Raw genomic sequence first — 26665 nt, 5'->3', positions numbered from 1 at the left:
AAAGGCGTCTGCTGGAGACTGTCTAATGACTGCCGGGTCGTGTATCAAATACACAGCAGCTGGAGGCGAACAGGGAGAGTGCATACTCTGGGTTTGGGTTTTGGGGGTGGGGGCTGCATGCAAGCTGAAGCCCAGACTTGTATTGGAGGCCTAGCCTTAGTGTTTGGGTGAAGAGGGTTGTGAATCAGTGATGGATGCGGAGCACAGGTCACACTCCTTGGTGTTGAAGAACTAATGTCACACTTATCAGCAAATTACCTGACAAGTTAAAGTGATGTATGATAAACACATACACTTTTTTATAAGAGGATCCAGATAAAAATATTTGAAAATCTTTTTTTGTGTTTAAATAAAATGTAACTACTTTTTTGTATACAGATGAACAGCTGTTTGGGGTTTCATATGGTGTTCCTCAGGGTTCAGTGCTTGGACCAGTGTTGTTTTGTCTTATAAATTATATTTGTGAAGTTTCTAAACCGCTTCAATCTTTACTGTTTGCAGATATATTTATATATTGTTATGGAAAGGACACTGGACTGTGTTGAAACAATGGGAGAAGAGCTAACCAGTTGGTCAATTTCATATTTTATTATATTAACCAATACCAATTACATTTACTTATTATTTAAAGAAGAGCAATACAAGTTGTAAATAAAGCTAATAATAAAGAGCCACCAAATGCACTTTTTGACAAATTAACAGGCTACCCTAATTTGCAGATATTGGTAAACTTTCAAATGTATCAAAGTAGTTGCAGCGCAAATATTATTTATTACCTGTTAAGAGTATTTATAACCTCTAAGGATGTTTATGAATAATTTTATGTTGAAAAAGCCTTCAGTAAGTGCTAATGCAAAGCAGGACTGGATTAGTTTGAGTAGTGAAGCTCTGAAACAGTTTCATTAACAAACTGAGATAATGTTAATTATTGACAAAGTGATAAGTAATATGAGCGCAGTGAAGGAAATATTTTAAAGATAAAACAAAAGAAAGTCAGAACTTTTGTCTCATGTGTAACCATTTTGTGGATATAGTTTTGTTTGTTTTGCCTTTTCTAATGTGTACTTGACTTGTGATAAACATTTTGAATCTTTGGATCTTTTTAATAGTTTTACTATTTTTTTTCCAGTCTGATTTACAAACTAACATTCACTGTTATAGTGATAATCTTTCCAATTCGTTAATTTGTTTCCAGATTCTTTAATGAATTCAGTCACTGTTCAATTAAAATCCACCCAGGGTAATTCATAAAAATCCAGCCAAGCAGTCACATTCAGATTCAGTTACATAAAGTCTATTTATGATAAAAATCTAATTCAGTTGATCATATAATAACAGCTGGTATATTGCTACTAATATGCAACAACAATCGATTTGGGATTAGGTCTAAGATCAATGCTGAGGACGTAGATGAAACAAACGTTAAAATTTAACTCAGTTGAACTACATAAAAACAGACTGATTGGCTTCTCCAGTTATTTCTAAGGTTATTGCCTACCTTATAAATAATCATGTTACAATATTGGGAAGGATGTAAAGAAATTTGTTTCTATTAGGATCATTTGTATTTAAAAAAGAACCTCATAAGGTCATCACTCCTGAAAGAAAAGTGAATGCATGGCTTAGCAAAGTTGGGACTCTGTTTTAGTCTGGCTACTATACTAACATGAAACCTAGAATCAGGCATTATTGCTATCTTCATCTAATAAGAAGTAGTATGCTGTTCCAGATGTAGCTTTTCTGTTATTAGAAATTATCTTTTCTTTTACTAAAATTTACATTTTTACATACTTAATATTTTACTTCAAGGGGAATAGCTTGTTTTTATTGTTTTCTTCATTGCAAAAAAATACTATAAACTCACCATTTTAATGTTTCATAATAATATATTGATTTTATTTTTCAATTTTGAAATAAATATTGACCTTAACTATAATGTGTTTAGATAACCTTTTAAACTGGTCATGTTCACTGCTAGGAATGCATTATCAGACATTGTTTTCTTTCACACCACGAGGCAGGAATAACTACAGAGTTGCGTTAGACAGCAACAAGGTACTATCGCCCCCTGCTGGTTCATGGGGAGCCTTACATTTTACATTGTTGCATGCATACTCGTCAGTCAGGTTAATGGACTTACCTGAGGAACGTGACCGAGCAGAGCCCACAATGACTCAGCAGACAGGATATTGACTCTTGAAAACTCTAACATTTCAGTATCCTGGCGGTTGAGCGCGATGTACTGGCAGCCCCGATAGTCTCCTTTCAGCTGCTCACCACCATGCAGAAGCACCACATCCCATGTTCCCATCTTCCTGAGGATGCCTCGCACTGACTCCATTTGCCTGTATGACAGATGACCTGCAGAACAACAACAAAAAAAAAAAACAAGGCAAACTGGTTGTATTTCAAAAATTGATTTAATGACTTAAATTGAAGACAGAAAACTGTAAAATAGATGTTTCTTTGAAAATCGGGTTCTACAAGCTCTCTACAGCCCATTAAGCCACTTGAGCCTTAATGTAAACTCTTAAGGCCTACCCCCTCACCTGAGATCCAGGAGGGAGTCAAAGCATCGGAAATCCAGCCCATATAACCTTCTCTGAAAGATTTGAGGAACTCATCTGTCTGGGCGTAAGGCACCAGCTCCCTTCTCTTCATCAGCTCCTCATCCAGCTTGCAGTCGGGGGAGAGAAACATGACCCTGGGGAAGAAGAGACTGCTGCGTATAGGCACTCCGCTCCTCTTCAAATGGCTGCATAATTGAGCTGTTTTGCGCTAGAAGACAAAGTTAAACATCAGAGAGAAATAAAATTAATGCGTTCTTTTCTCATTCTGATGTTCATTTATCATTATCACCATGACGATCTGAACGATATGCTTCCTGTTTATCACACAATCCTCTTACTGAAGTAAAATTTTTTTTAGATGCACATCTGGAAGGGTAAATGCCTTTGTTAGTTTTAAAAATGTTTTCTTGTTACTTTAGGTATATCTAAACTGTATTACTGAAATAACTAATAATATATAAACTTCAGACATCTCATAAAGACCACCACATTAAATTTATGTCATTCATTTACTACCGAGTGATCTCTAACAAACACAGTTATTGACAAAGAACATCTGAAGATGCCCTGTAGCTTCTGGTACTCAAATGTTCGTAATACATACTGCATGGGTAAGAAAATGGGATTAAAAATGATCCATGGGTTAAATAAAGGCCCCATTCCAGATGCTTATATAGGTTTGATACAGGAAGATCTAGGTAAAGTGGGGACTCATATGGATCCTAGATGTGTTGTTAAAGTTTATGCATTTGGCAGACACTTTTATCCAAAGTGACTTACAAATGAAGATATAGCACCGCAGTTAATATCAAATCTAACAATAAATTAAATGTCATGCAATTTGAACAGATTTTTCAAGTCAAACATGTCCAATTCATATCTAGTCATAGAAAATCCTATCAGGTCCAAATTTAATTCAGTCAGTCATTTTCTACCGCTTATTCCATAGTGGGTCACGGGGGAGCTGGTGCTTATCTCCAGCAGTCTATGGGCGAGAGGCGGGGTACACCCTGGACAGGTCGCCAGTCCATCACAGGGCAACACACAAACAACCACACACACTCATTCATACCCCTAAGGGCAATTTATAGTGACCAATTAACCTAACAGGCATGTCTTTGGACTGTGGGAGGAAGCCGGAGTACCCGGTGAGAACCCACGCTTGCACAGGGAGAACATGCAAACTCCATGCAGAAAGACCCCTGGTCGGAAATTGAACCCAGGACCTTCTTGCTGCAAGGCAACAGTGCTACCAACTGCACCACCGTGCAGCCCTAAAATTTAATTCAGATGCAATCCAATCATAATTTTGTATTCTGATTCAATTGTCTATGGTCCAGTTTAATCTTATAATACCATACAGTCAAATTAAGTTGATCATTTACTACTAATTTGGTAAAAACCTAACTATTTGAAGAAGCCCATGTGATTACACCATGACATTGGTTAGGCAACAATGAAGCAAGCATGTGGCGATAGCGGACAGGAATGACCCACACTTAATAGGCAGAAACCTCCAGCAAAGCCAGTTTCAGGATTAACAGCCATCTGCTGCACCTGGCTGGGGGTACACAGAACAGACACAGATAAAAAAAATAGAAGCTCCAAGCTTCTGTTTTTCGGAGTCCTTTCTTCTACAGGAAAGAAAGCATCCAAAGTTAATGGCAGCTGTCAATGGCTCTATCCTGGAAAGAAATACAGCTAAACACAGAAGCACTGGCAATAGGTGCTGTCTATGGGATGAAAAAAAAAGAGCCCACAAAGTTGATGGTAGCACCAACAATGGTTTAGGTATGGATGAAGACACAGTTAAACACAAAAGCACTGAGCCAGGAGTACTTTCTATGGGAAAGAAAAACAAAAGCCACAGTAAGTCAATGGCAGCAATATCTCACAGAACCACTGAACATTTTATCAATATTGAAAAGAATCAGAAACACATTGCCAGGAAACAGTGGACAGTTTTGGATCATCATACAACACCTTGTTATACATAGTTTCAAGTTTTTCTGCCATTCTTTATACTTGTTGAATACTTCATAACATTAAACAAAAAAAAAAATAACCCAAAAAGGGTATAAGATAAATTTAAGGGTGTAAATGTTTTGGGCACGTATATACGACCTATGTTGTAATTACAAGTTGGAGGTTTTCAGCTGAAGAAAAGGCTGGGAACCAGTAAGCCTAAAGACAAAGGAAGTGATGTAACCTCAAGTGTATCTGCAGACTGAACATTTTCAACAGTGCAGCTTGTGTTTGCCAGAACAGTCTTCTAATCACGCTTCCTGTCATACTGAAGCATCTATACAAATGGAAATGAGTGACTCCTAACAGACTATGCCACGTCGGGTCACAGCTGTGTTTAGGCACCTGCCAGTTTTCAACTCCCCTGTCCCGCCCCCTCACTCTGTGAACGCAATTATAGGAGTACCCACTTGTGAAGTTTAGGTAGCCCTGCTGCTGTGTTTGAAATTTCCATATAAATTGTTACAGTGACACAGAGTCTCTTAACCCAGCAGCAGTTTGTATGAATTCAGTGATTTAGATAATTAATTGGACCTTGAGCTTAAGTGTGCCAGCCAGTTTAACTCTTTCTTTTTTTCTGAAGCAACATTCGGCTGATAGTCTTGTTTACCATGACAGCTTTGAGGGGATCTTCAACCTGCTCAATGCGAGTATTGGTAAAGTTCTGGTCTTCTTCTTTCACTTCCACATGCCAGTTTTGGTTGTGAGCACACACTGTCCCACTCCAGGGCTTTACATCCATGCAGTAGATCCCATGACCTTAAAAATAAGAAGTTACACATAAGTGAATGACTATACATCTCCAAAAAGTTGTTTTCTCAATCAATGTTTTTGTTTTTGTTTTCTCTTAAGATTTTTTGTTGCACTAATGGCATTTTTTCACAGTGATCAGACAGGAAATGGGAAGAGAGAACGGGGGAAGACATGCAGCTAAAGGTCCCAAGGTCAGGAATCAAACCCCGGACGGCTGTGCTGAGGACTAACATCCTCTGTAAAAGCGACACCTGCTCTACCTACAAACCATGCACCATCCTACATTAATGGTTTTTAAAAGAAAAGTTTACTCACAGCACAAAACAAAATAAAATTTGCTAATAATTCTTTTTTTTATAATTTCAATTGACCATAATAGTGACCTTCATTATTGGGAGCACACACAGAAAATTTGGGTTGCACACATTACATTTATTCTGCAGTAATGTGGGTGCTGGTTTGGTCTGCTGTGGTGAAGACAGAGCTGAGCCAAAATCAAGGCTCACAATTTACTGGTCTATCTATGATCCAACACCCACCTATGTCATCAGATAAAAAAAACAAGATCAGGAATACAAGTGGCTGAAATTAGATTCCTCAGGAGGGCAGCTAGACTCAGACTTGGAGATAGGGTAAGGAGCGATGGATGGATGGATGGATGGATGGATGGATGGATGGATGGATGGATGGATGGATGGATAGATTTTCAAATGATGAATTCATTCATTAAGGAAAGAAAGCTATCCAAACCAACCTGGCCCTCTGGGAAAAAGTAATTGCCCCTTTGAATCAGTAATTAAGTCATTAAACTAATTTGTTTAGAAAGCTGTGTTCAATTTCCCAAGCCAAACACAGACCTGATTATTATCTAACCCTCAGATAGAATAAATTATTTAAAAAGAACCTCTCTGACAACTTAAAGATCTCTAAAAGCAACACATCATTTAAAAACAATTCAAAACAAAGTGAGATCCAAAAGCATTCAGCAGTGGTGAACCTCACCAGGAGACGCTGGTCAACCAAAATTGCTTCCAAGAGTATATTGATGATTGTACCAGGAGGTCACAAAACAACCCAGAACAACATCTAAAGCACCGCAAACCTCCTTATCTCAGTTAAGGTCAGTGTTCTTGATTCAACCGTAAGAAAGAGACAAAATGGTGTCTATGGGAGAATTTCTATTTGGTTTCCTTTTATGGGAGAAGGCCAAAACCACCTCTCACACATATCACATTTGCCAAAAAACATCTTGATGATCCCCAAGACTTTTGGAAAAATATTCAGCTGACTGACAAGTCATAACTGGCTCCTTTTGGAAGGTGTGTGTCATGTTACATCTGACTAAAACTAACACAGCATTTCAGAAACAGATCATACTGACAGTCAAACATGGTGGTGGGAGTGTGAGCGTTTGGGGCTGCAATGCTTCCTAATGACCAGGACGACTTGCCATAATTGATTGAATCATGAATCCTGCTCTCTACCAGAACAACCTGCAGGAGAATGTCCAGCCATCAGTTCAGGACTCTAAGCCTGGTCACACTTTGGTTTTACAGCATGACAATGACCCAAAACACAGTAGAAAGGTCACTTCTGAACACTCAAGTTTTCGAGTAGTCTAGACTGGACTTAAATCCAACTCAGATACTGCAGCGTGACCTTAAACACACTGTTCAAACTCGCAAACCCTCCAACGTGTTAGAATAAAAACATTTCTGCTTTTAAAAACTGCTTTTTGTATTTACTCAGATCATCTTTACTCAATCTCAACCTTTGTTTGGCGATCTGAAATAGATAACTGTGGCAAAAAAGCAAAAACAAGGTAATCTGTAAGGGCGCAAACACATTTTCACAGGACTGTATAAATAATTAATAACCACCAGGAAGGCTAGAAAAATATTTTCCAATGCTGTTTTTAAATCTACAGATATTATCTCATAATAGGCTAAAGTCTGTATTGGCTGGTCAAGGCTTTAGAAAAACTGGAGATAAGAAATTGGCCACAAAATTCTCAGCGATGCACCTTTATTTAATATGCTTTCAAACCTGTCAGGACAACCATGTTGATGTCATCTTTGGCTGTTTGAAGCTGGTCAGGGACACGAAGATTGCAGTAAACATCTTCCTTCTTCAGCCCGGTGAGTTTCCTGCACAAGAAGAGCACAGAAGAACTTAAAGGTGACAAAACACATACTTGTCCCATTACATTATGAGCTTGTTGAAGCGATGTGGCTGTGGTTTTTAATTCAGACACTGGAGTGTCCCTTACACTGCAATTTACTGCTGTGATCATTTGATGCAATAAAGCTTTAATAACATGAATGATGCAGTCGATTTATGCAGTTAAAACCTAATATGAAACATGTCCAATAGTCCCTAACGAGATGAAAGATCTGACTGGTTCGCATAACTATAGCAGCAATGTGCAGCATGATTTAAGGTAAGCCAGGGACTTTAATCATATTCCAACAAATATTGAGGATTGTTTCTAGAAAAGGATTGGTTATTAGGAGTTATTTTATTGATGATGGGAGTTGTGTTACTTTTTGGTTGGTAAGAAATGTGGATGGATGAGAGTTAGTTACATTTAGTCTAAGACACATTCAATGTGTGAGAACTGTGAACTATAACTTTACAACATATCTTAGCAATACTTTCATCTTATTTTGTAAAGTCAACTCTTAGTGCCACGTCATACTTACACGACATGTTGTAAAAAGTCAGGCAGGGTTGGAAGCTGCTTTAAACTTTGTTTTTGAGCCCTTTCGTAAGCTTTGTGGGGAAGATGAAAATGGGCGAGGAGGTTTCCAAACTGAAGCATTCTAGTTTATAACTAGAAAAAGAGCAAAAACATGATTACGCTAGAGCACATACTGTCAAAAAACATCTTAGAACCTTATTATTTTGTGTTGTTATACAAGCTAAAATGTGATTATTTAGAGAGTCTTGCAATAGTGTTCATACCCCTTCAACTTTCATTAACATTTTGCCACATTATAACTACAAACATCATGGTTAAATAACGCTTAACTGTGAAGGAGAAGTTGAAGGATTTTGGTCTTTTTTAAAATACTTTGCTTTGTAGAACTGCCTTTAAGTGCAGTTAAAGCTATACGTCTTTTGGGGTATATCTAGGAGCTGTGCACATATAGAGATAGAAATGTTTGCCCATTCTTCCTTTTAAGCTAGCTCTAGTTCAGTCAGATTGAATAGACAGCATCTGTGAATTTTTATTTCCAAATCTTGCCACAGATTTTCATTTGGTTGGGGTTTGACTGGCCCATTCTAACACTCTAAAATAGCTCTTTCTGAACCTTTCCCCTGTAGATTTGCCTGTATGAAGGTAATCCTCCATCCCAGTCTAGAGCCTTTTGAAGCTGCTAACCGGTTTTCTTTTAGGATTACCCTGTTTTTAGCTCCATCAATCTTCCTATAAACTCTGCCTAGCATCCCTATCCCTGCCATAGAAAAGCATTCCCATATAATGATGCTGACACTACTTTCCTTCTATCATTCTGTATGTATGGCAAAATTGTCACATTTAGTCTCAACTGACTCCAACTTTCACATTCTTACATGCATTTGCTTTTTCCTCTACATGGCTTGTGACAAACTGCAAACAGGACTTCTAATGACTTTGTTTCAATGATGGCTTTCTCCTTGCAACTCTTCCACAAAGGCCAGAATTGAGGAGTTGCCCTTTTTTACAGATCTTCCCAGCTGAGCACTTTGCAGCTTCTCCAGTATCACCAATAACCTCCTGGCTGCTTCTGTGATTATTCCTGTCCTTGCCCCTCCTGACACTTTAGGCGGACTGCCATGACTTGGCGGGGTTTGCAGCTGTGACATAGTGTTTACATTTTCAGAGGATGGACTGAACAATCTTCTGTGAGATGTTCTGGATATTATTTTATAAACTAACCCTGCTTTTTTCTTCCCAACCATCTTATCCCTGACATGTCTGCTATGTTCCGTTGTTTTCATTATGTTTTTTTTTTTTTTTTGTTTGTTCCTGGATGTTTTCTAGCAAGCCCCAAGGTCTTCACGGAGCAGCTGAATTCAAAGATTTTACATTAGGTTTCATTCTCAAGAGTTATTTTCACAGAATTTTATTTGGGGGGTTTATTTAGACTTTTTTGTTTGTGAAAAAATCTTTTAAAACTATGTGAATACCCTTTTTTTTGCATAATTCAACCTTTCTATTAAACTCTCATTTGGCATAAATATAACGTTTACAGCTAAAGAAAAAGCTCAGCGGAAAAGTGAGGTCATGACATTCAAAGTTTTCTGTGTTGTTGACCGCTCTTGGTTGGTTGAAATTGAAAACGGAAAGGAACAGAACAAAAAACGCATGCGTGATTCACACAAGCTCTCTAGGAAAAAGGCTGTACTTACTTTCCTGCTCTCTTTAGGGGTTTAAACTGCTTCGGAGGAGGAAAAGGTTTCAATCTGATTTCCTTCCGGCCTCTATGCTCAGTCTATTTTCTCCTAAATGTGGAGTAGCCCTACTCGGGAAACCTGTTTCACAATTTCAGCGCCCCTGCTCCTCTCCAGCTGGAGCGAAACGTTCCTGGAAGAAGTAAACAACAGACCACGTGCGCCACCTGCAGAATCAGATTTCTTACACGGGGATCTGACGTCAGAGAGGACGTCAGCCAGTCCAGCGGTAATTTCCAGCAAACTACTAATGGATTTATGAAAGTTTGGCAGATTATGGTGTCATTTAATCAAAACACAATCCAATCTGATGGTTGTTTCTTTTCTAGACACACAAAAAAAAAGATTTTATTCTTATAAAAATGGCAATCTTATTTAGAAGAAATAATCTCATTGGCATAGAAAGTAGTCTACCAATACTTTTGTGCACTGTTACTGGGTATATAAAATTCAGAAGAGTTGTATGTCACATCCACTAAGACCTTTCATATTATACAAACTCCTGCATGTAGGTTAAAAAGTAAGACAGTTAGAGAATATGAGTAATTTATTATTCCTATATACATTAAAACATATGAATTTCACCCTCTTCGCTACATTCTCACACTACTCTCCAAGTTTGCATTATTTGCTGTTATTTCAGCTTTTAACTTTGTTCTCTCTTTTCTCTTACTAGAAGCTACACCTGGCCTGGCTCTGTGTCTACCTGTGACACCTTTCTGGAGAGGGGAATCGTCTGAGCTTCTGCTGGCAACGACTTAACGCTCACCCTCTACCAATGATCCACATAGCCCTGTCTTTTAGTGTTTAACCCTTTCTTTCTCCTAGACATGGCGATTGACTGAGCTTAACTGTAACTAACTCTATGTGCTCTCTTTCAGACTCTAACCTTGAAAACTGGCTCAGAGTTTATCTGTTCTTTCTTTCTAGGTGAAACGACTAAAGGAGCTACATCCATTAACATTTACTTTTCCTTCCCATAGAAAGGACTCCTGGATCAGTGCTTCTTTGTTCTCTTTGTGTCTGCTCTGTTCTCTCAAACCCCTAGTCTGTCGTGGCAGATGGCCGCTCACACTGAGCCTGGTTCTGCTGGAGGTTTCTTCCTGTTAAAAGGGAGTTTTTCCTCTCCACTGTCGCTACATGCATGCTCAGTATGAGGGATTGCTACAAAGTCAATGCCAGTGACTGTCCACTGTCTCTACATGCTCATTCAGGAGGAGGGAATGCTGCAAGTCACTGACTGGATGCAATCTGCTGAGTTTCCTTAGATAGAAAAACTTTTTATCCAATTTGAATAAATAGCTAACTTTGACTGCACTGTTCAATGGTTAGGATTAATTGGAATGTATGTACCTGACTGTTGTGAAGTGCCTTAAGACAACATGTGTTGTGAATTGGTGCTATATAAATAAAAAAAACTGAAACTGAATTATTGTGACTCAAAACTTTATATTTATCAGAAAAACTAGTGAAAGTTCCATACATTCGCTTAAGAACATTTGGTAAAGGTTGCCATAAAACCTCTGCCAAATGTTCTTTAGTGAATGTTTTCCCTTTTTTAGTGGTTGGAGTAAATAATAACCATAAATGATGCCTTAGTCACAATGTCCTGGTCATTACAGTCGAAAATTATGTATTTTCACCATTTAAAAACAGCAACAGAGGACATTGTGGTGTGAAACATTTAAAAATACTGTCTTGTTTTCTATTATTTATCTTAACAGTTGGTGTCAATGTTTTTGAAAATGACCCTCAAAACAAATTTTGCTACCAGCAACACCAGTCATACTACTACTTTTGGCACTTTCAACAACTGCACTGATTCAGGTTTGAAAGGAATTTGTTATGCATAAAAGCAGATGATTTTTAGGGTATTTAGGTACTAAAAACATTAACTAGCAGATTATTAGGTCTATTTTGAAACATTCCACCAACCTTCAGATAAATAAAACATGATTTACGTTCTGCCCCGACAAGAGAAATACAAAGAAATAGAATATTGAAAAACAAAATAAACAACAATAAATCATTTCAGTTACCCAGAAGATCATTCTTCTTGTTCATGTTGTGCATTTTAGAGATTACTTCCTAGAAAAATTACGTCACCTTAAAAATGTATGCAATTAGTTGCAAGTAGTTTTAGTTTGTATTTTAGATAGCTACAGTGCAGTTGATAACACTGTTTTACATTATGGGTTTCCCTATGGCCTCTATGATGATCTTGGATCCAGCACCATGCTCTATTTCAATAAAAATTGTTGCACTACTAGTTGAACAAAGATAGAATTCTTTACAAAGTTCTTTACAAATAAAAAATGCTGAAGAAAACAGTGTGGTGGTGGTGAAAGCATGCAGCGCGTGACCCATGTATGGACGCAACAGTCCTCGATGCAGCCATCATGGATTTGAGTCCCGGTTGTTGATCTTTGCTGCATGTCTTCCATTCTCTCTCTCTCTCCACCCCATTTACTTACAAAATAAAGGCCACTAATGCCACAAAATAAAATATAAACGGTGGACAAAACAAATGTCAACCCTCAATTTCTTTCTTCAAATAAATTGCGGAAAAAATGTTCTAAATGTATTAAGGTCACCTGACCTGAATTAGTAGAAGAAGCAGAAGCAATAGACAGATCCTGTCTTTGACCATCAAAAAATTCTACAGTCCAAAAATCAACTAAAATACAACAAGAACAACAGTTTGAAAGACAAGAAACCAATTGCTATAGATAATGGAATCTCTGATTTAACACTGCATGCTGTTATTAAGAAGCATTCAATTCAAGAAAACTGATAAACTGATAACATGCTGTCATGTAATGACGTTTAAAAGAAACTATGTGATAAAGACTTGAGAGTGTTGGTGCACTGTGGGAAAAAAAGCACAAGATCTACTAAAATTTACACTGAACAAGAGTAATCCGCCATGGTGTGTTCAGCCTTTGCCATAAATAACACACTGAACAGAAGGCTAATGACAGTACTATGTTTCATGGAAAGGCACAAAAGGGCCAAGACCTAGAGTGCGTTGCAAAAGTGTTGAACCCCTTGAACTTTTTTGCATATTGTCAGATATGCAGATTTGAATGTGTTTAATAATGTGGTACACCAACTTAAAGAAGCACATAAATGAAAAGTGGAAGGAAAATTATACATGGACAAGGTTTCCTATATTTTCTAATAAAAATCTTTAGTATGCTGCACATCGATTTTTAGCCCTCTTTGATACTCCTGGGTAAAATTCAGTCCACCTAATTAGTAAATAGAGTCCACGAGTGTAATTTAATATAAGTGTAAATACAGTTGTTCTGTAAAGAACATTACCCCAAACACAACATGAACATGAAACATGGTGGTGGCATGTGGGAGGCTTTTATTTAGCAGCTAGGGAAGCTGTTCAGAGTTATGGGTAAAGCTTATACTGTATGTAAAGCTGGTAGAGACCAACTGCAGCTATACCTCTAAAAACATTAACACAAAGGCACACCTCACATTTGAGACTTTTTGTAAATGAGAAATAGTACTGTTACAGTTCTAAACACTGTTTGTATGGGAAAGTTTTACTGACAAAAATAAGTGTAGCTTCTTTATGAGAGACAAAAAGAAAATCATATTTCCCTCTGGTCTGTCTTGAAAAACACATTTTTCTTCAACCCCATAGAGGTAAATAAAAGGCCGTGTAGCTTTTAACATGCAATTGGGACTAGTTTACTTTCTGTGTTGCTGTAATCTAACATCAATAGATAGAATTACCATGACAGAAGATTACCTTGACATTTAATGTGAAATAAAGTAACCCGAGACAGAAATTCTTTGGTCTTTGCAACAGCCTAAGACCAAACATTTGCACCACTCAAAATTGTGATTAAACAAGCAGAAATCTTGAACTAAAAGAAAATGGATTCGAATTTTAATAAACCCTGAAAGGAAGACCTTCTAGTGTGAAAAAAATATTCTTGCACTAATGAGAGCAAGAATGAAAGACAAGAAAAGTAACAAAGAAGAGATGAATGATATTATTCACAATAACATAAAGGTGAGCCGCTCAGGGGAAAAAATATAAAACTTAGAGTTGAGAAATGTGAAGAAGTTGACCACAAATGCAAATATTTTCCTTGCTTTAACTTGTGTGTAGACAGAGAAGAAATGTAGCTTCTCGTTTGTTTTTTAATCTCATTGTCGTAGATAGTCAGTAACAACACACACTGGCACATCCTGCATGAGCCTGCAAAGAGGATATTACAAAAATGATGAATAAAATTTAATTCAGTAGTAAATACACTGCGAAAATCCCAATGTAATGATAAACAATATCCGGAGAGCAGAAAATGCTGTGAAAGAGCTTAATATCAAAACCAGATAGCCAAATCAGCTCATATTGACTCAATGGAAGCCAATAAATAGAGGCACTCTGCTTCTCCTGACCTTCACTTCTGGTTTAGATTGAGCCGATAAAACAGGCACAACCTCAATAAAACCCATACAATGGAGTGAAATAAATAGATATTAAATTAAAGCAGAGGCGATAGCGGCTGAACTACTGTGGGAATTCAAGGACAAAAGCCCCTTTGTGATGTTTAATACTTTGTAGAATCACCACCTCATGATATAGTTCCAATCATTTTCATCTCTTGCCTTGATGCATCAACACATATAATCATCTTGTGTTTGAACTTGCAAATGACACATATATGAGATGTGGGCCGTGCTCCAATGGTTTGGCTTTTCTGTTGGCACCAATATCAAATTCATCATCTCTCTTATCACTGACTGCCTGACTGTCTGTCTTGCACTTTGTTTTATATTTTCATGTTCTCCTAAACAGGTTCACCAAATTTATTTGCATAGAAATTTCATTTTTTTATGCAGATCTTTGCAAAGTACAAGCAAGAATTTCTAAATTCAGTCTGATTAAATAGCAGGCCCTGAACCATTTTGTCCATTGCCTGAGTTAATGCAATTGTCACCTAATGCACCTGAAGAGCTTACAGAGTGCCTGAAGGACATTATCAGGTGCAATTCGACAGAGTTTGAACTTATGGGAGTATTATATGGGGGATTTAAAGCCCAAGTACAAAAAAGTTGAATAAGTTGGAGACAGAACAATGGTACAAATCTTATATATTTATATCAGCAAAAGCTTCCTCAATTATAGGCATACAACCATGAACAAAATACTGGTGGCACAATTCCTATGACATCAATGTAACTGAAGCATTTTTTTGTGTATAGTTATTTTAACTTGGACCAGAGTTTATAGAAATGTTTAATTAGTAATCCAGGACTTTATATTTCCTTCTATGAATATTAAAGGGACATAGAGGCCAATTTCTCGTAGACACTCAACAAAATGGGAAAGACAAGAAAACATGCCAGTCAAGTAAGTCAGATGTGCACTGATCCTTATAATTCAGGAAAATGTAATAAGACATCTGCTTCTCCCCCCCTAGGCTCCAGCCCTTAAATATTCATCTTTAAACACGTTTTGACTATTAAACTCTTAACCGGTTTTTCCAGAACTTGATTTTCTGCAACCTTCATTGACCCTAACAGTTTTTCGTGAACATTTCTTCTGTTGATCAGGATAATTGGGATAACTCCTCCCTCTGCAGCCACGTCAAGTCTACCAAGATCTGGCTCAGTTGCTAAGGGCATGAGAGAGACTCCCATAGTGAAATTACAAGCCACTGAAAGGTGTAAAGGTGTAACAGACTTCTGTGTTGTGTCGTTTTTAAGACAAGAGAAGAGCAAAGTAGAGACAGCTTAAATTGGGATTAAAACCCTGTGTTCTAATCGTAGCTTGTAATCATTTACAGCGTTTAAACTGTAAAACTATATTACAACCCCTTCAAAGTCAGAGAAGCCTAAAACTATAGTCCCAAAGGAGGATTAACCACACCCTCACTGCAGCAGCACTTAATTTCTCAAAAATATTTTTAAGAATTTATGGGGCTTTTAGTTGTTTTATTTGTACTTTGCAGCATAAAGTGTAAGACCCTAAAATATTACTTTGAATGTAGGATTTACTCCATTTGTTTCCACAGGCAGATGTAAACAGATGCAGATTATTTAAAAATCTATCACAGTTCAACGCAGTTAAAGTTAACTGAAAATCTTCACTGAAGAGTAGGACTATTTTAAACTGATATGACTGACATAATGTTGAAAGATTTCAACTATTTCAACCAATTCAAACCTTCCTTTTGCCAGGGGCAACAACGATTGTGGGGGGTGATGTGAATTAATGACACAGTATAGAAGAAAAGAAAGATTTTCTGTCTCCCAAAGAGGATATTTCATTTTACACAGCTCATTTGCAGAAGTAATGTCTGCATGACATCACTAATGCTCGCCTCACTTATTTCTGCTCATTTCCACTGAATTATTAATATGAGACATTCTCCATATGCTCCCTCATAAGTCTATTTATTTTCAAGTAAATTAGCACATTTACACTGAAGGATTTCAAGAGTCTAACTGCCTCAATCAAACATGATGATTTCAAACTTGTCTGATCATATTTGTAAACTTGGTTTGCAGCAGGATGCAGTACATAGTACAGCATGATTTGGGAACATTGGAGCTACAAAAAATACATGCAGTAAAGTGTGCTTCACATGCAGATTTATAGAACAGATAAGCGTTTTTTCCTGTCATACAATAAATCTGAGATACTATTACATCCAGACAAACTATTATGAGTTTGACCCCAGAAAGTCATTTTTTGTTTCTAGCTTGCCTCCATATTGAGTTCAGCCAAATGAAGAGCTTATTAGTATGCTAAAGTTTAATTGTTCAATTACAGCTGGATGTGAGGGGAGACCTTGTTGCCCTTTCATCATGTTTGAAAACAGTGCAGAGCCTCACGTGCCACGTACTGTAATTTCCAGAAATTACACAGAGAGCCCTCGATGTAAGCAAGGTCTTGCTGAAAAGCCTTTCCCACCTGCTTTGTGCAGCTGTGTGCACCAAGGAGAGGCTCCAATCAGTCTGAAATAGCGACCAGGCTCTCAGTTGAAAAAAGGAGTGCAACTAGCTGATGATCAACAGCATGAAAACAAGCAGTGTAAGTACTTCAGAGTACAATGTGTTAAAACAATATTATCAGAGTAAACAAGAAAGCAGTGACTGGGAAACTGAATGCACTTTAACTTCAAGCTACAAATGAGCAATTTGATTTTTTACTAAAATCCTTACTAAAATCCTTACCACACCATCTTCAACTAATGGGAAATATGCATAGTCCTTAAGCTTCCATTGTTGTAATCTATAATGCAATAAAAGATGTACAGTCGTCAGTTTAAATTATTGTGCAGTTGATCAGTGATTACTGTTCATTAAAAGCTTTTCAGGGGTCCAGATGGGAAACCTGGAGACAAATGAAGGACCTCTTTATACTCATCCAGTACCTTTTAGCCATCTGATGGGTGTCCTGAATACCATATGTGTCCAGTTTGTGATTAGTTACAACAGAACAAAGGCCTGAACTATGAAGATGATAAAGAAAAAAAAAACCTTGTTCTCAGCAGCAGGGATATTGACACAAGAATACAAAACCATTTGGATATGTCAGTGTTCAGAGATTAAATCATCAAATGTATTGCTTAAATGTTTAACAATTTAGGATACAGCTAAAGTTAAATGATGGTTGATGGTTACCAAAATGACCATGTATAACTTTTCAAAGTAGCTTTGTACATTTGGTCACACTCATTTATGTATTTTGCCACGTTTAAACCACAAACTAAAATGAGAAAATAATAAATAATTTAGATGAAAGAAACTGAAAAATGTGCCTCCCCCTTTACTCTAATGCCCCTAAACAAAATCCAGTGCAACCAACTGTCTTTAAAAGTCATCTGATTAGTAAATAGACACCTGCATGTAATCTTATTTGTTATGTGAGGGCCGCAGAAGTTGGTTAGAGAAAATTAGAGAATAAACAGTATCATAAAGACCAAGAATAGAGATAAGGATGAAGAGGTTAAAAGCACAGGTTCATCTAAAAATGGTTAGATTATGTCACAGCTGCAAACCAAACAAAACATGGCCGCCCACTTTGAGTGACAGGCTAGACAAGGAAGGTGTTAGTAGGAGAAGCAACCTAAAAGTCTATGGTGATTTGGGAGGATATGCAGAGATGCACATCTGAGGTGGCAGAATTTGTTGACACAACAGCTATTAGTTGTGTACTCCACAATCTGGCTTTTATTGGGAGAGTGGCAAGAAGAAAACTATGGTTGAAAAAAACCATAAGTGGTATGTAGTGTGGTATGTGTAGTTTGTCAAAGGCCAGGTAGGGGACACTAAAACATGTGGAAGCAGGTACTGTGGTTCAGATTAAACCAAAACTGAATGTTCAACCTTAGAATGTTGGCAAAACTTGGACATTTGGACCTACATATACATTCCTAAATGTGGACAAAAACTAATACTGTAAATAACACAAAACACACTATTCCCAGAGTGAAACATGGTGATAGCAGAATTATGCTGTGAGGCACAGCTAGCCCGAGGTTGTACAAGGCCTTAAACTGAATTTGAATTGGGGGACCTCTTCCTCTTAAGAACATAAAACCACTAACATTGTTTCAATATAGATTTGCTGGAACCTGGGAGAGAGGGCCAAGTTTAATTAGCTGAGCTTAAAAGCAACAACAGATAACTGATTATTATTTGCTGAGATGTATTTATGAATCAAGCTCAAACTTAAAAAAAAGCCCATGATGGTTTGGGGGCTCTAAGCAGCAGCATAGTTTGCTTATGCCTTTTGATGGCTCTGTTGTGGGAGATGAACATATGCACATGGTCAAAGCTAATGAGAAATGGATGGAGCTCTTTACAGGTCAATCCTGGATGAAAACAGACAATAATCAGAGCTCCAATAGAATGGTTTAGACCAAAGTATTTTCATATAGTAAGAAGGGCCAGTCAAAGTCCAGCTTTAAATCCAGTTGAGAACATGTGGTAAGACTCATAAATGTAATGTTTATAGATCCTCTTCATCCAATCTGACTTAGCTTGAGTTAGTTTGTTAAAAAGAAAGCTGGTGAAAAACATACCCCAAAAGAACAGTAATAAACTTTTGTTAATTTTGCAACCTAAAGGAATTAAATACATTATACTACTATTCATCTGTTTTAGGGTCAAAGCATTACCTTTTATAACATCATTTCCTTGTAGCAGAAACAAAGCACCTCTTTGCTGAGTGATTTGTTAAACCAGAGCTATAACAACATCTACTTTCATTTCTACAAGCAGCAAATGTCTCTTTCATGTTTCTCCAACCTGGTCTCGCTGTCTGAAACAAAACTACAACTGTGGATGTCACCAAACAATGACGTTTTTCTTCTTTCTCTTTATTTTTCTCTTTACTCCTAAAATTCCTCATATCATCTCCACACAGATGAGCAATTTGTCTGTCATGACGTCTTGGAGGATCGGTCAACTATGGGCCTGTTTTACTGACAACACAGTTATTAGAGGTAAGTCGAGCCAGCGGGGAATGAATCTGCCTTCTGTTCAGGAGGCCGGGGCTCTTTTCAGCGATTAATTCGATAAATATATTAATTATGAATCTGGATGACAGTACAATCAGATTGTCAGGCTTCCAGACATGGCCTTTTGTGATAATTCAGCTTTGAGATCGAGGTCTCCTCAGGTTTCAGGAGCTATCATTGCCGGGGCTCAGCCCCTTATCAGCACCTGACCCATTCACTCGGTAATTTCCTGTGTGTTGTAATTAAATGGAGGCTTTCTGATTGCAAGTGAGTCCCTTTAAGAGGTACTTCTCCTGTTTCAGGCAAAGGGGATGTACAGTGGTCTAGCTGTCTCCACTCGCCCTCTGTTGGACTCAAAGCAAAGGAAAAAAAAAAAAATATCAGGCACTGTTTACCATGCCTTGCAAAAGTATTCCTTCCCCTTGAACTTTTTGCAAATATTTGTCGAGGTACAACCACAAGCTTTGATACATCTTGCATTGAAGTTTTTTATCCTTTTTAAAGACCAACACAAAATTGTGCATTATTGTCAATAAAAACGACATGTAATTTCTACAGTAAAAAATCTAAAAAGTGCGGCATGCATTTCAATTCACTCAAGCTACAGTTACAGCTGCTTTTTGGGGTATGTCTATCAGTTTGCACATCTAAAGTTTTTGTTCATTGTTCTTTTCAAAACAACTCAGGCTTAACCAGACAGGATGGAGAGCATCTGCGAACATTGATTTTCATTGGACTCCTTATGGTTCTCTTTAAACTATGGCTTTCCAGTGTTTGATTGAAAACTGGATTAGTGGAGCACAAAAATAATACTTGCTGTCTTGACATATTTTAACCCCTGAGCTGTGGATCTCTGCAGCGCCTTCAGAGCTACCATGGGCCTCTTGGCTGCTTCTCTGTTTAATTCTCTCTTTCACAGCAAAACTTGTCTGGATTGTTCCTTATTTATTATGACACAGTTTATAAATGTTTTGTAAAAACTTCTTGGGCCATCAAAGAACAGCTGTGAGATTATTATGCTGAGATTAAGTTACACACAAGTGGACTCTATTTAGCCTGTTCAGGTGACTAAATAAAATGCTAATAAAATACATCAAACTTTGTGGTTGTAATGTGACACAACATGAACAATCTCAAGCAATATGAATACTTATACAAGGCAATGTTGAACATATTATATGTATATATATATATATATATATATATATACACACACACACATATGCAGGTGGACCGAATGAAGCTGATTACTGGGTGACAGAGGCAGGGAGTGAAAACGAAACACAGCTGGAACAAACCAGAAATATAAGGATCTAATAAAACCTAATAAACATAACTGTAACAGAACATAAACCAGAAAGCACTATGAACTGAAAAAAAAACACATGAAAACAAACCTAAACTACAGCACCACATCTAAAGCAATAAACAGAAACAAGATCCAAAACACAACAACTTGGAAAACATAATCATAATAAGAGAAAAAAACCCAAACCAAAAACCAAACACCCCCAAATCATAAAAATATATTTAGATGGAGCTGTATCTACATGTATTCACTTGCTTTTAAACTACTCAGTCCCTGGGGTGAGGTCCAGAAGCAGGAATTAGCTCTGATAAGCTGCCCATGATGACACTCAATGTTTCCCTGCTCCTCTCCTTCTCTGCTTGTCCCTTATAATTAAACTCACTTCTTTTCCAGGCAACACATGAGCATCATAAATTAAGAGAATCGAGCTATTATGGAGGTTGAGGCTCCCAGGGTGGCACTGAGGAAGAGGTGGGGCAGTGACTTTTCAACATTAATGGCCCGCCCATGTGTGCTGGCTATTATTCTCAACAGGCGATAAAGTGGCTTCATCACAGCTGCAGGAGAGAGGCGGTGTTCCCAAAGCGCTGCGAAAGATAAACGTTTAGTCCCAGGTCCTTTATTCTGAGCTCTGACATTCATTCAGCTTCCTGTCGCACATTGATATTTATTTTACAGCAGCTTTACACACTCTTTAAAATTAGATGTTTTGATGTTTTTGTGTCATATCAACTTGCCCTAATGAAAAAAAGTAGAACTTGCTACAATATAAAATTTCAACTCATCAAACCACCTCTTGGCTTATGGAGCAGTCTCTAAGGTCACCTTTTGCTTATTTTTAAAGCTGTCAAAAAATTCATACATTTATGACAAGATGGACAGTCAATTTATAATGGGAATCTATCAGAAAAGCAGAGTTATATGAAACTGACAAAAACCCAGCACTGATTTCGCTTTTCCACAAGGGGGAGCCCCAGATTACATTTTATTGAATTCAGTAGTTAAAAGCCTTGAGTTTTTGTAGTATTTTACTAGAAGGCAGGAGTGCCTGAGTTTAGGACTGAACTCAAATGAACTTTAAAAGATGTTCATTTTTATATAAGGCGCCCACCTGAATAAAAGGGAGGATCACATATTTATTTTTTTTTTGGTCTTGCTCAGGAGTATCACAAAGATTCAAAAGAGTTTGCTATATAAAACTTTGGTTCATCGTGTGTCTAAGTAACTATGACCAGCTTCTTTCACATTCCTACCGACGCCCAGAAGATCTTATCCTTCGGGGAACAGATCAGGTTTCCATCTGTAAGCTGTCACATGTGTCACCAACCATCACATCAGAATCAGAGAGCGGCAGCTTCAGAGGAGCTACCTAGAATGGTACAACTTTAACGAACCCTAATTACCCTCTCTTTTACATCTAATTATTCTCCTAATAAATAAATTTTTCTGACACTAAAATCTGCTCTCATATTCTGTGGGAATCTATCTGTGCTGGTTGAGTCAGGCTGGTAATAAAGGAATAATTAAGCTTTAAGGTTTCTAATTAGAGGTTTTTCTCTCAGAGGTGAATAAAGCAGTAGTCAAAATTTTCAAGGATTTATTAAATTACTGTGAAATCAAATTAAACTGGCAGGTCAATCCTTTTAATAAATTAGACCAGTGAATGAGAAAATGTGTCTTTTTTAAACCAAAGAAGTTGTTTGAGGACTTCAAATGACAATTTTAGAGTTATGAGTTTAGATCAGCTCTTGTCAAAATGCATAAGCTTTACGTCTAGGAGGAAATAGCTAAATGTAGGAGAAATAAAACAAAATAAATATGAAGGGATTGTACAATCTTGCAAACTTGTTTACCTCTTTGTTTTTGTTTATTTAACAGGGATAGTATACATTAATAAACCAGTAAAGTGAACTCCAAAAATGCCATTTTTTTTATATGTTGGCCCTGGACAAGTGTTACAGAATGTGGCACAAGTTAGCAATGATAAAGCAGGTTAGTCTTTAACTATTTGTTTAAATAAGATTTAAATATAAGGTCCAGTTCATGTCTTATTTCAACCAGTTTTATAACATATGTAGCATGTTTGATTTCATTGATTATTTAAGCTAGAATTTTACTTTATTTTATCTTCTCTCTGAATCTCTCAAGCTGCATCTATTTTGTTTCCAATGAGACATTGAAAAACTACAGCTGCAGAGAAGCGATACAAAATGGAAAAATTCTCACAGAATACAGCAGGGCTAATAAACAGTTATTTCTAACTGTTTGACAGTAAGCCTGACTAAACGTTTCCTGTATTTGATCAGTTAGGATTACCTAAATTATTCCTATTTGCTAAAAGCCTGAATAATAAGAGTCATGATTTATAAGGTTGCAAGGATAACAGTGGTAAAAAGAAAACCCAGACCCAGGAAAACATTTTCCAGCTCATTCTTAAAGATCCCAAGGCATTCCAAGGCCAGAAGGGATAGAAAGTCCCTCCAGTATATTTTGAGACTGCTTAGAGGTCCCCTTCCAGTGGAATGTTCTGGAAAGCCTCAAAAGGGAGGCAACTAGGAAGCATCCTGATAAAATGCCCGAAGCAGAGGAACTGCTACTCCGAGGTGCCCCTGAATGATGGATCTCCTCATCTCTAAGGCTGAGCCCAGCCATCTTATAGATAAAGCTTATTTCAGGATTACAGGATCAATAAATTGTAAATGATGCTTGTTTCCTGTAAATTAGTGAAGTGCAGGCTTTGTAGAGCAACTAAGGGTGTCACTGTCAACTCATCTGTGAAATTAAGCTGAAGAACCTCATATTTGAGTTGCTAAAAGAGTTGAATGTGTGTTGTGTCTTGTATTAGAGCAAAATTCCAACTTAAATAAAACAACACTTTTTCCACTCTTAGTGTTTGCCAGAACTACAACCCATTTCACCTCTTTCTGTTTAGTCCAACAATTATACATGTGGCTATAAATCGGACAAAATCCTTCAAAATCTGCATAGCAAATGCTGTGGAAAGGTTTTCATCTAAATGCCATGATAACAGTTCAATGAAACACTTTCCAAACACAAACAAAGCAACTTGATATGTCAGTGATATGTCAGCACCCACAATAAAATATCTTGCAAATGCAAAGTTCTTGTAAAAATCGCCCATTTGTAGCCCTCCAGCACGCACTGCCAGCACTCTGCAGCTGAAAATAAACGTGTAGTCTGTTCAGTGATGATTACAAACTGCTGATGACGAGCTCAGATTTGGTGCTGGGGTTCTTCAACATTACCCCAGCTAATGCAACAAGACGAGCCTCAGATTGCGTTTGGATGGTGCACTGCTAAGCCTCGGCATACAGATGGAGAACGAGGGTAAAGCCTCTTATCGGAGATGCTTTTTTTAATGCAGTTCTTTATTCAAGTTTTATTTGATGGTCAGCTTGTAATGTTGCAAATGGAACAGGAGCAGAAGCAAAAACCTTGTTGAATAAAGGCTAATTATAAATGTACCAAAGTATGTTTGGTATTTACTGGAACATACAGTATAATATTGATCATAATGTCTGACAGCTACTGTTCTTTAAATTACTTTACATTGTTGTTATATCTGTTGCAATCCATCCTTTGCTGTGTATGGTTTTAAAACCTCAAATTTATGAGATTATTGCTTTTAATTATATGCACATAAAAACAATAGAACTGTAGTATGCTTTCTGTAATTTGTGCAAGTTAAATAAACAGGGGCCTTTAAAAGAGAAACAGGCCTAAAGTATCACAGCACCTCCATTGTACTTTTAAGTGGACATGAGGTTAATTTCCACACATTTGTTTTTTTATGTTTGTTGCGAAGCAGCTCAAACCCTCTCACTAAAACAAAGCATATGGTTCCAGGTAAAGCCAAAGCAGTGTTCACTACATTCCACATTATTACATTTAAGATGAGGGTACAGGTAATGATTTTTCTTTCTTGGCATCACTCTTAAACAACTGGTTGGTATATAAATTGCATCTAATGGCTGTGATGGAGACTTGGTGACCAGAAAATGCCACTGTTTGCTGCAGTTCTCCAACGAGCTTTAAAGATTTCTCTCGTATCACCTTCCCAATTTGAACAGGGGCCAAAAGAAAAGAGCCTCTGGGTTCAACTTTTATAACCCCGAGAGACAGGAAGTCATAATGTACTAACTAACAGCTCCTAGAAACTTTGATCAGCCTAAAACGGCAATACTCCTATCAAACTATTGCATGTATGCCATCCTTTCAATGGCAAAATATACGGCTTTATTTAAATAAAGCCCCAGCATCACCTTTTTACACATATTATACTGTAGCATAAGCAAAAAGAGTTTTGAACTGTGAGGTTTCCACAACAATTTGGAAACCCCCAGAAAAATCTGCAGCTTGAGCATCACAACTCTGAGCCATCATATATACAGCACAAGTGAGCCACTGCTAATAAAGATTTTCACAAATGCTACAAAAATGTTGCCACAATTAGCTAATAATATTACTTTGTCTCATGTTGAATTATGCAGGTGCTTTGAGTCCCCTTAGCTTTGCATGCTGAGGGCTTGGATGGGCTCAAATCTTTGACAACCTGACCTACCTTCTGATTAATCCAGGTAATTATTGGACCACTGGGTGGTCTGACGGTCAGTTGATCTTTAGATCTTAAAAAAACTATGAGAATGTGATGTCACTGCAAAAGTTATGTACTCTGTGCTGATGCTGTAGAGCACTATGTATCACACCCTTCATTCAAATAAACATATTCATATCAAACGTGATGCGATGGGTGCAGCGATAGAGCGTACGACCCATGTATGTAAGCCTTTTTCCTTGACGCAGCTGTTCTGGATTCGAGTCTCAGTTCCAGTGACGTTTGTCACATGTCTTCCCCCTCTCTCCACCCCATTTCCTGTCTGCTTACTTTTTGAAAAAAATAAAATAAAATAAATATAGGCCACTTGTGCCATGGATCAAAATATAAATAAAAAAGAAGCGATGTCATGTCCCACAAACTGTGCCTTAGCTCCTCATGTTCAGAACCAAGTGCTATCTTGTTCAATATACAGTCATATTCAATATTTCAATATGCGTTCTGATGAGGCTCATTTGTCAGATTAAAAGTACCTTTTGAAAATACCAACCTCTAAGTAGTTACTAAACATCTTTTTCATCAACCCCACATTTCTATTTTAAAAATGTTTATTAATTGGTCTGATGTAATATTCTAATCTTAAACGCTTTCATTAGTTGTAAGTGGAAAAAAATCATCATAGGTAAAGGTTTGAAAACATTGGTTTGTGTGTATAATTGGTTTCGCTTATTGAATTGGGTTACTGAAATAATTTAACCTATCAGTTATATTCTAATTTATTGAACATGACTGTACATAAAAAGATGGGAAAGTGTGTGACAGCAGCTTGAAAGTATGGAAATGTAAAAATGGCTTTAGTTAGGTTTATTTTATAGGGATTGTTACTGGTAAATATACCACTGCAATAACAGAAACAGACCTAATTATTTTCTACATGATAGCATTTCTTTGTGATTTATTATACAAAACTATCCGCAAAAATCTAGACTGTCAAATCGGCTGCATGCTGGAAGTAAGCTGATATTGTGCGGAGTAGCAGTATTAAAGCAAAATTAAAGGGAAAACAACTACAGAAGGACAGCTTATGTGCGGACATTCAGTCATAGCAAACACCACTCTGTGTGTCTGAGATAACATATTTATCAACAGGAAGAAAGCCGCATTATACCAGTGATAATAGGGTTGATCTTCAAAGCAAAACGCTGTTGTGGAAAAGCAACCGTGTTTTGTTCAAATAAGCAGACAGGGTCGATCACAGGATGTAATCACACACAAAGACACATCTGAAGGTGGTGTTTTGAGCCTTTCATCTTCAAATGGATTCTAACAGCCTCATCAAGCCAGAAGCTGTCCTGATCTTTCATTGACTCAGCCATACTCTAATTAAGGCCTGTCTGATGAGAGCAGGTAACAGGAAGTGGGACAAAAAAGTCCATCAAGAGTCCTTCCAATCTCAACTGTTTTGACATTAATCGTTGTGTTTTTAGATATTGGG

General features: G+C 37.3%; 1 protein-coding gene across 2 annotated transcripts in view; it reads right to left on the bottom strand.

The window, feature by feature from the left end:
- si:zfos-911d5.4 overlaps positions 1–9956 on the bottom strand; it is a 28009-nt gene extending 18053 nt beyond the window's left edge. The window contains exons 1-6 of one of the 2 annotated variants that reach the window (XM_047376449.1): positions 9744–9956; positions 8051–8181; positions 7395–7495; positions 5206–5354; positions 2550–2778; positions 2141–2361 (exon numbers count right to left, since the gene is read on the bottom strand). In XM_047376449.1, coding sequence (XP_047232405.1) covers positions 2141–2361; positions 2550–2778; positions 5206–5354; positions 7395–7495; positions 8051–8169 — 819 coding nt within the window. In that variant the 5' untranslated portion in view covers positions 8170–8181; positions 9744–9956. The remainder of the gene's footprint in view (positions 1–2140; positions 2362–2549; positions 2779–5205; positions 5355–7394; positions 7496–8050; positions 8182–9743) is intronic. The other variant, XM_047376450.1, reaches the window with a different exon arrangement.
- Between the last annotated feature and the right edge of the window lie 16709 nt (positions 9957–26665).

The sequence above is a fragment of the Girardinichthys multiradiatus genome, chromosome 10, assembly GCF_021462225.1.
Source record: "Girardinichthys multiradiatus isolate DD_20200921_A chromosome 10, DD_fGirMul_XY1, whole genome shotgun sequence".
Taxonomy (NCBI): Eukaryota; Metazoa; Chordata; class Actinopteri; order Cyprinodontiformes; family Goodeidae; genus Girardinichthys; species Girardinichthys multiradiatus.
This window is presented reverse-complemented; position numbering and strand designations above follow the sequence as displayed.